General features: G+C 45.8%; 1 protein-coding gene across 2 annotated transcripts in view; it reads right to left on the minus strand.

Moving 5' to 3' along the window:
- TOM1L2 (target of myb1 like 2 membrane trafficking protein) overlaps positions 1-14,035 on the minus strand; it is a 42,138-nt gene that overhangs the window by 16,530 nt on the left and 11,573 nt on the right. For both annotated transcript variants that reach the window (XM_054992720.1, XM_054992719.1), the window contains exons 3-12: positions 12,729-12,807; positions 12,293-12,442; positions 9,650-9,784; positions 8,713-8,871; positions 8,480-8,596; positions 4,349-4,482; positions 3,375-3,423; positions 3,038-3,164; positions 2,174-2,291; positions 662-737 (exon numbers count right to left, since the gene is read on the minus strand). In XM_054992720.1, the coding sequence (XP_054848695.1) occupies positions 662-737; positions 2,174-2,291; positions 3,038-3,164; positions 3,375-3,423; positions 4,349-4,482; positions 8,480-8,596; positions 8,713-8,871; positions 9,650-9,784; positions 12,293-12,442; positions 12,729-12,807 (1,144 nt within the window). The remainder of the gene's footprint in view (positions 1-661; positions 738-2,173; positions 2,292-3,037; positions 3,165-3,374; positions 3,424-4,348; positions 4,483-8,479; positions 8,597-8,712; positions 8,872-9,649; positions 9,785-12,292; positions 12,443-12,728; positions 12,808-14,035) is intronic.

Genomic DNA, 14,035 nt, shown 5'->3' on the forward strand with positions numbered 1-14,035 from the left:
CAAGTACTTTGACCTGTAGGCCTTTGAGATGACAACTTGCTGAACTGATAACCGCCGCACTGACAGGAGTGACAAACAGCACCAGCACCCAAAAGGTGTGGGGGCCTAAATAGGAACATATGCCCCAATGGATCTCCTTCCCAGTTTCCTCCCAATTATTGCTTCACTAGGCCAGAACACCAACTCATCCTGCCACTGCCCTCCTTCAAAGAATGCCCCCAATGCCCTCTCCCCTGCCCCATGATAAAAAACCAACAAGCACACCCAAATATTAACGTAAGACCATTCAAAGAGTCCTTCATACTCCCAACTTGGCTCAGATCTCTGGGGAAAAATCTGGATATAAGGAAGTTAGACTTGGTTTGTGAGATGAGTCAGTAATCAGACAGCTTCCTAGAGGCTGCTGGTAGCCTTATACAAGCTTCAAACTAAATTCCTTTCATTGTGCTTTTGAACCCAAAACATTTCTATCAAAACACACTTAGCGGCATTTGCTGTGAATATGTGGCAAGTGCATCTCCTCCTGCAAACTTCATATTGGGTACCAAAGTCATAGAACCCAGGCCCAGGTAACACAATGCGGTAGTGTTCAACGCTCCAAGACGGATTTGGAAACGGAATGCTTCTAGGTACAACATGACAGGGTGAAGAAGCAACCTACCCCTCCTGTGGTCTGTTTCCGAACGTCCAGAGCAGATGCCAGCCCTCGAACAGCCTGAGGGTCTTCATAGGTCACGCTGGAAGAGACGGAGATGGGCACAGTGATGAACCAAGCAGCAAAAAAAGCAAAGCAGGCAATGTATCAGGCAAGAATCTCCATTTATGGAAACAAAATTTCCAGGAACGTGGCCAGCCACATCCAGGTAGCAGCTGGGCCCAGAGAGGCAGGAGTATAACTCAATGAGACGTAATTCACAGCTGCGTACATTTCCCCTCTGACTTAGAACAACTGGCAGAGAGCCAGTTTGGTGTAGTGGTTAAGAGTGCGGGACTCTAATCTGGAGAACAGGGTTCGATTCCCCACTCCTCCACTTGAAAGCAGCTGGGTGGCCTTCGGTCAGTCACAGCTTCTAGCTCTCTCAGCCCCACCCACCTCACAGGATGTTTTGTTGTGGGGATAATAACAACATACTTTGTAAACCGCTCTGAGTGGGAGTTAAGTCAACCCGAAGGGCGGTATATAAATCGAATGTTATGATGATGATTATAAAAGCCCTCTAAGTGTTGTGAAGACAAGAGGGGAGAACGATGTAGGCTGCTTTGTGTCCTCTTTGGGAAGAAGAGCAGGATATAAATGAAGAAATAAATATAAGTAGTAGTTTCAGAAGACTATGCATTTGGAGTGGGGGAACAGCGGCAGGAATGATCTGTTTCTTTGCCCTGCAAAGCTGAGGGAGGGGGGTTGACTTCTGAATGAAAAACCAGTTCAAGATTAGGGGAAAGCAGCTGGCACAGCAACATCTGTGCGTGGATTTTGATATTAAAAGTTGCTCATGAATTCAACCAGGAGGTGGAGCTCAAGGACTAAATTCAAGAACCAGTCTCTCATGCCACCTCTCCTCCAGAGAGTCTCCAGGGAAGCCTGTTTCAACTGCCTAAAAGCTAGTGACAGCTCTAATAATGACTCCTTTTGGCATAAAAAATTGGCTTGAGTGAGATGCTCTGCGAAGAAAAGCTGCAGCCCACGGGAAAAACTATGGTATGTTGCATTGCAGGTAATTATCACATGGTATGCATTTTTCTGAAGCTCTCTTACTTGGAGGCAGAACTTGGGCTCTTCTAGCTCAGTGAGATCTACTGTTGTTTTAGATATTTATACCCTGCTTCTGCTCCCCAATGAAAACTCAAAGCAGTTTATGATGTCGCTGCACAGCAACTACCCTGTAAGGGAATTTAAACCTGGAGCTCCTGAATCCTAGTCCGATACTCTAACCACTAAATCACTCCAGCTGGCAGGCACAGAAAAGATCCTTCCAGCCACAACTATCTATGGTTATGAGACAGAAGAAGTGAAGGAAGTACAAGCTTTCTGCATGCAGGTGATCTGCCATCTCTCTTCCCACTTCAGATCCAATAACCAGTGTAGAGCTTTCCCCTCAGAACCCGCAGGACAGATTCTGGTCTGCACAGTTCTTTAGGAGCCCCAGGCGACTGCCCCTCACCCCCTACATACGTCTTGCGCTGATCTGCCAATGAATTGCCTCGCGTTTGTGCAAACATGTCAAAGTCATCACGGGGGTTGGAGGGCTGAAGAGAGCTGAGTGTGCCACTTACGTTGTTGGTGCCCAACTCTGCAGAAAAACAGAACAAAAAGCAAATTAGGTGAAGCTATCAGAGATCAGGCCAAGAAGAACAGAGGCAAAATTGCATTCAACTAAGAGAAGACGTTCATCTACAGAACCCGCTTTTCCTCACTAAGCCTGGAGATGGACACACTGGTCTACTGTGTCTCTTCCTCCCCACCTGTGAGCGTAAAGACCAAGCCAAATGTTACACTGCAGCGACATGAAACATTTGCCTGGCATTGCATTGTATCCTGAAGAAGACGAAATTGCAGTAGAGACGCTCTGTGTATGTGTATGTGTCTCTTATCCCCAACAAACCCTGATGTGTCCCCATGCTTCATTTCAGATTTTACTTTCACAACCTGAGGGTTTTAACCCCTGCATTTCTAAAGTATGCCCTGAGGTAGAAGGAAGATTCAGGGGGAAAGCAACTGGAAGGGAAAAGGCTAAGATCCCTCTTGCTTGGATGCAAAGAACACCAATGGGCTGTCAAGAGGTTGGCCCAGGATGGGGGTTGTGCGCACAGCTGATTGATTGTTCTATTAATGGATAAGTGTGGACAAGCCTCTGGGATACAAATCATACAACATCTCATCAAAAACGCTAGCCATCTCTATTAGTCACGGCACGCTGAAAGCGGTTCTGCAGTGGCTGCACTGTGGACTAGCCTCATGACTAATCCCATTCCCAACCCAATTTCTCTATCAGGGAGAGAGACAGAGAAAGAGAGAGCGCGAGGCAAAAACACTCACCAAGCCCAGCAAGTTGGGTGGAAAGGGTCGATGTCGGAGGAGCTGTGCTTGCAACCATGGGGCTAACCACAGCTGGGGAGCCAGGCCCCAGGTCTATTAAGTTATCCTCAGTCACTTCATTGAGAACCTATGAGGCCATTTGCAGTAGAACAAGAAATCAGAAATCTTGCCAGACAGCACTTTTCAAAAACAGGCTCTGTCTAGAAAGGGGTGGCATGTGAGGGTGCCCTATTGAGCCCCACATATTGCCCCAAAGACAGGTATGCCAGCAAACTTCCCAGGGACAAAGCATTTCACAGCAAATAAGTAATGTCCCTGAACAAACAGCCTGACCTACCCCGTTACTGGCATTCTGCGTTGACCGGCCCAATCGGTATCGTTCAAACCTGCATGGCAAAACGAGAAAAAGAGGAGAGATGAGAAATAGACAGCCTATAGAAACTCTCTCTGGCAATAAACCCAGGATGCAGAAGGAGAAATCTGCCTTTCCGAGCAAACGGGCCTTGGGACAGGAGCATGAAAAGAGCTATGCAGTGCCATTCAAGGAAAATGGAACAATCCCCATATTTATTGTTATAGCTGAAATACTATTGTGTTGCAGAGAGCAACTGTGAAGCCGCAGTCTGGGTGAGGGGCTAGGACCAAGGAGCACCAGGTTCAAATACCATTTGGATATGAAGCTCACAGGGTGACCTTGGGACAGTCGTCCTCTTGCAACCTAACCTACTGCAGAAGAGAGGACAAAATGGAGGAGATGAGAACTATGTAAAGTCAAGAATGGGTAACATACGTACACAGACCATTTGTCTATCAAGGATGGTCTTGTCTACTTTGACTGGCCAAGGCTCTCCAGTGTCTCAGGTGAGGTCTTTTTGGTCACCTATCAACTTGTCCTTTTCACTGGAGATGCCAGGATAGAACACAGTACCTTCTGCGTGCAAAGTAAGTACTCTACAACTAAGCCATGGCCGCTCTCCACATGAAGCTTGCCTTACACTGAGTCAGACTACAGGCCTATCAAGGTCAGCCTTGTCTACTCTGACTGATAACGGCTCTCTAGGGTCTCAGATAGAGGTCTTCCCTGTCACCTGCTACCTGATTCTTTTAACTGGAGATGCTGAGAATCTAATCTGCATGCCAAGCAGGTGCTACACTCCTGAGCCACAGCCCCATCTTGATCAAACCAGCAAAAACGGCAAAGCCTTGTGCAAAACCATGTGCCACCCTCCTGATGAAGCAGATCCTTCAGTATGCTTTTTAAGCGCAAGGCGGCAAAGGTTTAAGAGCCTTGGGAGGGAAGGGGAAGTCCACCTCTCGTATCGGAGGAAGACGTTGTTCAGATCGTCATTCACGTGCAGCAGTTCTTCCGTGACTTCTTCATTGGACACTCGGGAGATGAGCTCCACAATCCTCTGCTGCATAGCTCGGCATGTCCGGTTCAGCTCCTGGGGGACAGGGGGTGGGTGGGGACAAAATAACAGCAGGCTTATGGGTGATGGAGCAAAATCAAAAGGAAGCAACCCACAAAGTCTGGGATGTAGGATTTTTCCAGGGAGTTTCTCTGCCAAAACTGAGCCATAGTTATTTGACTGTAGTGACTGCACAGTGAGAGCAAGATGCCAAAGAAGGTAGATACAGTCCCTCGACAAACATTGTTTGCTGGCACTAATGGGTCCATTCCCAATGGCAACAAAAAAGGGATTCTGGAAAGAAAAAACATACGCAACATCTTTTTTCCTTCCAAAGTTTTAAATCCCATCTCCCACTGGTCCTCACACAGCCCTCTCCAATTTCAACTGGAGCCACACAAGAGATTTACTTTAAAAAACAAAACACAATCTCTCATCTATTCTGACCCTTCAGGTTGCGTGTGTGTGTGTGTGTGTATTTGGCTTTACAAGGAAGTGTCTACAGAGAATACTCCATAAATCCATACAAATGAGACCTTTAAGTACACAATACACAGTGGTTCCTGCTTCCAAAAAATATCAGCTGCTTAGGAAGCAAAAAATCAACTTCTGACCATCTTCGGAAAAACTCCTACACAGCAAAACTGATCCCAGAAGAACACTAGATGCATTCAGAACATCAGAAGAGACCTGGGATTTCACCCAGATGCATGGCCACAGCGCTGTAGCCTATCACACAAATGTGCCTCCAGAGGATTCAGGGGGTTATGATGCCTTGACCCGCCTGCGACTCCTGTCAGCTTTGGAAGAAAGGCTTTGCTGTTTCAGCCCCAGGGGATGGGAAGCAGAACTGAGGGAGACAAAAGGTCAAAATCCAAGGATGGCCGACATTCTTTTGGGAAATGGGAATGTCAGAGCAAGTGGTTTGGGTCACAGGGAAATGCCTGAAACAAACAGTTCTCTCTTTCTACTTGCCTTCCCCCCTCAAAGATACAACTTCAAAAGAGGTATATTAGAAGCAAGGCCTGCGTGAGCTGAAAACCAGTGTACATTATGAGAGATGGGTGCAGATCTCATGGATGTGCAGAAGTTTACTGTGTGATTTTGGAGACATACATTCTTGGCAGGGACTGTGCTCAGGGTTGGCGCGCCCATTGAGGCGGTGAAGGGGGCGCCAGACGGGGCACCCGACGCGGGGGCGTGCGCCGCGGAGCTGGCAGCGGCACCGCTCGTGGCTGAGCGGGAGGGATGGGAAGCCACCTGCACACCGCCCCACAGTGACATCATCATGCAATCCAGCACATGCGTAGGGCAGCAACGGACCTGACACTGCCCCCAACCTCAGGCACCAGAAACCCTGGCACCGCCTCTGACTGTGCTGCAAGAGGCATACAAACGTGCTGCAGAATATTGGGGAGATGGAGCTATAACTGGCTGCTCACTGCTGTGATCAGTTATGGACATGTGTCACATCCCCAGAACCTGAGCTTAGAAGATCAGCTCCCAAGGCCACTGGCGTTCATTCAGTTAGCTGATCAAGTATTGATGCTTTTTCTGGGCTGCATATAGGGAGTAGCACCTTTGACTACTTCAGCCCCATCCACACACCCCCACCCCAAGAAAAAGAAAGAGAGCCACATGTGGTGCAGTGGTTAGACTGACAGACTAGGATCTGGGAAACCCAGGTTCAGATCCCTGCTCTGTCACAGAATCTTGCTGGGTGATCTTGGGCCAGTCACACAAGCTCAGCCAAATATACCTTAAAGGGACATTGTTAGGATAAAATGGGAGGAGGTATAAGCAGGCCCCTGGTCACCCAGTGAGCTTCTGTGGCAGAACTGGGATTTGAACCTGGGTCTCCCAGATCCTGGCCTGATACACTAAACGCTGCACCATGTTTCCTGGCATGCTAAATTCTGCACAGGTGGTTTTGAGGAGGAGGAGCATTCAAAGAGTGACACAACCCTCCACCCACATACAAGCATGGAAAGCCTGAAGTGGTACAGGCAAGAGACACAGTTTTAGCACTCAACCTGTTGCACACATGTGAAGCCATGAGCATTTCTCAGCAAGAAACGTTTCTGACAACAAAATAACAGAGGCCACAAAGCTCCTGATCAATACATTCCCCCAAGAAAGGGCTCACTTGGGGAAATGCTGGTTCTCTTTGCTTCACTGTAAAATGGACGCCTGTGTCTAGACAGGACAAAAGAGCAGTGCACTCTTGTGGATAAAACCAGGCCACATTGTTAAACTTGGCTGGAAGCCATCAAAGAGGGCTGAAGGCAGCTGGACGAGAAGCCTTGCTCTTCAAGGTGTGTGCTCTTAAAGCATTTTGTCCCATTCAGTCAGTACAAGAGACGTTTCCAAAACTTGCGAGGAAACAACCCTAGGAGAAGCGAATTCACAACACACACCAAACTTCTCTTTTATGAAGACATCTCTGAGACCGAAGCAGACAATGGGGGAGGGGTTCAATGGGCTGCAGGCCATCCTGGCCATTCTCCAAGGAGCTCCGGGCAGCATACACAGTTCTTCCTTCCTTATTTTATCCCTACCCAGTGAGGTCAGATAGGCTGAAAGAGAGCGACTGGGGCCAGCGAACTTTATGGCTAAGCAGGAGACTTGAACTTAAAAGTCTCCCATACTGGGAGCACAGCACATCCCATACACCCTATCCCACTTCTGTCTTCAGCTGGAAAGAAAATATGTGCAACCACTTTGACAAAGAGAGCGAGACTTGTGTGCCATAAGAGGACAGGTATCTCCAACTGCTTCCAAGTCTCTTAAAAATTATTCTTCATTTCCAACTATAAATGATGATCCAGATCAAGTGCATAAACTGTCAAAAACAGAATTCGGGGAAGGCTATGGAACACATAAGAAGCACCCTTTTGGATCAGGCATTAGGAAAAACTTCTTCATGTTAAGAGTAATTCAGCAGGGGAATCTGCTGTCTAGGGATGTGGTGGGTTCCCCCTCATTGGCAGTCTTCAAGGAGTGGCTGGACAAATACTTGTCAGGGATGCTTTAGGTTGTTCCTGCATCGGGCAGGGGGTTGGACTAGGTGGCCTGTAAGACCCCTTCCAATTCTATGATCCCAGGTCCAAAGGTCTATCTAATTCAGCATTTCCCACAATGGGTAGTTAAGAGGCTCTGGAAGGCTAAGAAGCAGGTCACAGCAGCCAAGCTTCCCTCAACTGGTATTCAGCGGTAGACTGTTTCTGGACATGGGGTTTTCATTTAGCTGTGATGGTTGCTAGTCATTGACAGACTATCCTCCACAAATCTGTTCAATTCTTCCCTTTCAAGCCATTTCTGCCAGCAGAAATCAGAGCCACGATCATGATACAGGAGAGCCAGCAGCTATGTCATTTCTATGAAAACCCAGCAGTGATGTCACACCTCTGTAGAAATTGCCAAAAATGCTATGGTTTTTACCATAGAATTCTTGACAAATCCTAGAGAGGCATGACATCACTTTCAGGATTTCCCAAAAGTGACACCACACCATTGCTGCCAACATTTGTTTGTTTTTAAATTTTCCCACTGCCTGCTGGAGTGCCTGTGGGCAAAACCCACTGGGATTGGGAGATCTCCTACCCCCAGCAAGCGTATGGCAAACTTATTCCAAGCTCATGATTTCAAAGGATTTAGAAGGAAGTAACTCTACTTAGGACTGCTCTGTGTTAATTACACATTTTATGTGGGTATTTCCTTTTGTCTGTCCTGAAATTATTGCCCACCAGCTTCTCCAGGAATCCCGAGTTCTACAATTAAGGGAAAGGGAGGAAAAGTTCTCTCTCTCCATTTTCTATTCCCTCCCCCACATGCACAATTTTGGAAGCCTCCCCTCTTTCCTGGCCCACTTATCACTTCTCCTCTTTCCTGGAACACTTTTCTGGGAGTCAGCCCCACTAAATAGCCTCAAGCAGGATTCTGAATAGACCAGCTTAGGATTGCTCTCTATGCTAAACTGAAAAGCCCATAATGAACAAAGAACCGATGTGAAGGTCTGTTTTGGTATACTTGCCTGGAGCAACTCAAGGTCTGAAGAATCTTCCTGGCCAGGGATCATTTCTGTGAGCATCTCGGACATCACTTTGGTGTTCCCACGGACAACGTCTAGTTCGCTGCGCAGTCGTGCGATCTATTGGGGGAGAGAGCTTGTTTTTCAAAGTGAAATTTTCTTCTGAAGTAGCACATACAGGTAAAAAAAATGCTATCAGGATTTGTCTGATTGGTTTTCCCATTCCCATCCAATACCTGTTCTGTATTTGCGATGATGGGGCCAGTCACGTTCAGTGCAGGAGTTTGAGGGGCTGAGTAGGCTGGTGGTGAAGGTGAGGTATAGGAAGAGGAGCTCATCCTTGGCTGAGATTGGGATGTATGCATGGTGGCCGCTGGGTCGACTTCAGGGACACTCTAGTGAGGTAAGACAACACAAACAAAGGCAGCGTCGTGACGCAGGGCAAACTAGGAAGCCCTCTTCTGTAAAATCTGCCCAGTGACGTCTTCTTGGTCCACCACAAAATCCAACGTTCTCTGCGCACTTGACGGGTCTACACCACTTTTTCTTGTTGCTTAAAGAGGTTTGCAGTACAAACAAATTGAACCTCCCTTCTCCTCCCCCATTCTTTCTGAATGAACATTTTAGCCACGCTTTTCAGAATGAGAAGTCTTCAATGTCCTGAGGGCATCCTTCCCATCCCAGACAGCAACACGGCCTCCTCGGCAATAAGAAGCAAAAGTTTTAGTCAGGGAGGTGGCAACTTTAAAGTCAGGACTACCATTTTCAAATTGAGAGGCTGATCTCTATGCACAGGGCAGAGGAGGGAGGAGGTCTCTGCTCAAGCAGAGTTTCATTAAACTTGCTCCACAGCTCCTTCTCTGCCCCAAACCCTTCTTGGATACACCTGTTTGTATAAAATTTCTATTTCATATGCATCTGAAGAAGTGATGTCTGACTGTAGAAAGCTTATGCTGGAATAAACTTGGTTAGAATTAAGAGGTGCCAATCAATTTCTGTTTTAGCTCAATCCATCTGTATTGAAAATTATGGGGTGGGGGGGATGCCTTTGCCAGCTCAGCAAGTGCTTTTGGAAGGGTTATGAACTAGAGAGTAGAATCCACTGATTCCCTCCCATGGGAATTCTCTAATTATTTCCATGCCTTTCAAACATATGGAAACAGTCAAACTCACTCTCTGGGGTGTGTGTATAGGAGAAAGAGCATCAAGGTCAGCCATTGGAAATTCCACTCCTTTCCTTTTGAGTTCTTCATAAATGTGCACTACGCCAGTTAAGTCCGGACTGCTTCGAAAGGCATCAGCCCAGGCCTAAAAGAAACAAAAACACACAGGATTGTTCAGTGGCTTTCACAAAACCAATCAGTGGCTTTTCACAAAATCCATCAGGAATTCCCAATGCCTTCCTTCACCAGTTCTGCTACAATTCTGTCCTTATCAGTCTTTTTTTAAGTACAACTACCTTTAAAAGTTAAGTGCTACCTGCTGAAAGAAAAGTGCCATCATTAGCAAAGTCTTCTTGTTATGTCTGACTGCAATTCCTCTTCCTACCCAAGGACTCAGGCCAGATAAAACGGCCAACATAAAAACCTACAATTTAAAAACTGAAATGCAATACACAAACAGGCTAAGAGCACTAGCCGTGCTTAACTTTGGCTATTAAAAGCAAGGCTACACAGGAAAAGTGCTTCTGAAAAAACGATCTAGCTTTGACTTTCTAAATCGCTGAGGGGGGCATATTTATAGATAGCTATCAGACACATCTTGTTCAGTGCCCTCATGTTCTGCACTTGTTACAGACAAACAATCAAAACAAAACTCTTACTTTAAAGGCCATGACGAACTGTAAAGGAAAAGTTGACCTCTAAAGGAAACTGGAGTTAGGCCAAAAGAAAAAAAAAGTTTGTAAAATAAGGGTCCTTTTGCTGGACTGGCAAGTGAAATGTGAAAAAGCCAAACCGCAAATACTTAAGTCTCATTTATTGGTAGACCAATGTCCACCTTTTTAAAAATAAGGAAAAGCCGTTAAGGTTTCACATCAAAATTGATCACAATTTGAATATCAACACTTAAATCAACATTCTTGAGAGTATATTATCAAAAAACCATTCAAAAGGGGTGTTAAGCATATCTTAACAAAAGGGGAGAAAAATATAAACCACGTCCAACCAAAACCACTCCATTGCAAACAAATTCTACCTGCATGCAGCGGCTGCACCAGTTTCCTTCATTTTCTCACAAGTCAGATGCTCTCACAAAGTAGAAGAAGTTCCAAATAAGTCTGGAGCTCTGACTCTCAAAAACTCACACCCTGGAAATCTAGTTGGTCTTTAAGGTGCTACTGGATCCGAATCTTGCTCTTCTACTACAGACCAACATGGCTACCCACCTGAAACTAACTTTGTTCACTAAATCATTTCTCTCTGCCTCATGCTCACACACTTGAGATATACTTTAAGGATTCCAAGATATGAGCAAAATCCAAAGTTCACAACATCAAACTTGCCGTTTCTCAAAAAATACACAAAGGGGAACAACTTTCCTACTCGGAGGCCGACACATTTTCACTTGTGCACTGGTAGCTCTGCTAAGCAGTACTGTTAATTTAACTGCATTGATTCCCTGTTGCAACTCAGGAGTTGCAACAAACCGCATTTGAGCAGAAGGAACCTGATCATTGCTTGGGAACATTTAGCTGGTTTTGGAAGGGTCAGTTTCCTTAATGACAACAGAAACATCCTCCCTGCAGAAGTAACTAAATTCCCTTGCATTATGGAGTTTCAGATTTACAAGCGAGAGCCGTGTTTTATTAACAACTCTTTTAGCAACAACTAGCTGAGCAGAATAGAAATGTCCCACAAGGATGTGTCTGCTTAGAGATTATGTGGGAGGTTTTTTTTTAAATCAGAAGGCCACGTATTTGGCTCTGCAGCTGCAGAGATCTGTTGCCTTTCTAGGAAAACAGGTGAGAGGATTTCAAAACAGAGCAATGGTTGTTAGTTACAGCAAGCAAGCTCCAGTGTGGCATGCTCATTCAAGGGAGCCCCTTACAACTAAACAACCTTATATAGACCCTGGTGGAGGACAAGAAGATAAATACATGAAATTACCATTACTGATATGAACATAGCACTTCCTTTTCACCAAGCCAAAACATGGTTTTATTGTCTGCTGTGACCTGCTGCTTGCTTGCCTTGAATTTTTAGAAAGGTGGGGATATGTTTTAAAATTTATAAAGAACAGCCCTGTAACCCAACGTACTCTGTAACTGGAGACAATGGGGACTGGACCCAGGACCATCTACATGCCAAGCACATGCATTGCCACTGAGCCAAGGCAGACCTCAACATTTTTTCACTATTGCTCTTTAGAAGGAAACCATGATCAAGAGAGCCTAGGCAAGCCTGATCTTGTCAGATCATGGAAGCTAAGCACGGTTGGTGGTTAGTTATCAGATGGGAGACCTCCAAAGAAGACCAGGGTTGCAGAGGTAGGCAATGGCAAATCACCTCTGTAAGTCTCTTGCCTTGAAAACCCCAGCAGGGGTCGCCGTAAGTCAGCTATGAATTGATGGCGCTTTCCACCACCTCCACAAGGGACGGTGTGTTCTGTTCAGGCCATTTCCCCTTTCTTCTGTCTCCCTCTCTTTCAGCTCTTGGCTGAGTGTGTGTATCACACACACACAAAACAGAAATGATGTCTGTGCACAACCCAGTGCTTTTCATTCGGCAAAAAGTACAAATTAGTCTAACCTGCTGCTTACATTTCATATACACAGAGCTGATGGCAATATGCAAGCTAAAAAGCCCATCTACAGACCTGAATTAGGGCAAGAACTTTATCCTGGACAATAGTGGGGGGGTTGTTCTTGGGAGAGATTATTTTCACCAGGACGCCGTCTATGAAGTCACGGTTGGCTACCAGGATGTGAAAGCGATGACCACAGTTCTTTACACAGGTTTCCAGAACCTACATGTTAAAAAAAATATTACAGGTGGAACACAGCTGCTTGGTAGCCCACAGCAGGAAGTGGGCTTATTTCTAGTTAGTAACTGATTGCCTTGGCAGGCTTTAACCCTTGTCTCCTGAAGTGACCATGAATACCAGGATCTCGCTGTCACTTTCTCCATATCTTCTTTGTCTTCACATTGGCCAACAGGGATGTGGGCAGTGCTGCTCAGGGGCCAGATCTGCCCCCCCCCACCAGAGCCTGAATGCACTGATCTTTCAATCACACGTTCATCCATCCACTCACCGTTAGAGCCAGCATGACTTCTCTGAAGTTCTTGTTCCCATTCAGCCTCTTCTTGAGTGCTCGGATGGCATCCTTAGGGCTGATGGAGGGGAAAACACTGACTGTGATTGTGAGACACTCAGAAGTATTTGCCCTGCTTTTAGTACAGGGGATTACTGCAGCACTGGCTTTAGGTCATGTGAGGATAACTGTTTTGAGATCCAGCATTGGAAAACAGAGGCTGTTTTCACACTACTCACCTTCATCTGGAATGCTGCGGAACATCGTGAAAAAAACGCATAAAACTTGTGCGAGAAGATGCGATCTTCCACGGTTTTTTCACGACACTCCCCAGCATTCTGGCTGAAGGTGAGTAGTCTGGAAATGGCCAGAGTTTTCCAATTCTCAAAAATCTGGGACAATATAAGTCCCCAAATGCAATTGTAATAAAGCCAGAAGATTCCAGGACAAAGGATGCACCATACTTCGATGAGGAAGTAGAAGTCTAGCAGCAATGCCACAACAAACATTTTCGTTACATGTCACACTCATATCAAAATAGTTATATATTCATCCTTTGTCTTATTAAAGAAAATCAAGGTTTTTAAAAACTGTTGAAAAACTATGTCAAGGACTGGGGGGACTTGTAGACTCTTCCCACAAGCTTGAGCCTGAAGAGGAAAAGATATGCTGTTGTACTGAATACATAGTGAGGATGCTTTCAAGACAACCCTGGTGCACTAAAAATGTTATGGTTGTCCTCACACTGAGATGCATTTATTTAATTATCTTGCTTTACTTCCATCACAAATCTCATGAGATCTCCAGGATATCTTCTATATGCTGTAACATTTGTCATTCTACATATCACTCTGAAAGGCTTACTTGCCATCGTCTTAATGTTCAGTCTACATCACCAAATGAATATGATTGTCCAAAAGGTAGGGTTGCTAACTCCAGGTTGGGAGTTTTGGGGGCAGAGTTCAGGATGAGCAAAGACCTCAATGGGATATAACGCTGTACAGTCCACCTCCAAAGTAGCCATTTTTCTCCAGAGGACCTGATCTCTGAAGCCTGTTGCTATTCTGGGAGATCTTCAGGCCCCACATGGAGTTTGGCAATCCTACCAAAAGGTGCAATCCAACTCTGGGGAAAGCTTTTCAAATCAACATTTGGGTGAAGTACAGCAAAGCAGACTAGCAGATAAGCAACTATCTAAAACCTCAACATCCTCAGTTATTTCTAATCTGCCTCTTAATCCGAAAGCAGTGATCTTCAGTATGAAGCCCTTGGCTGACATGGCACCTTCCAGCGTATTTCCTGACACA

Source organism: Eublepharis macularius, chromosome 12 (assembly GCF_028583425.1).
Source record: "Eublepharis macularius isolate TG4126 chromosome 12, MPM_Emac_v1.0, whole genome shotgun sequence".
NCBI lineage: Eukaryota > Metazoa > Chordata > Lepidosauria > Squamata > Eublepharidae > Eublepharis > Eublepharis macularius.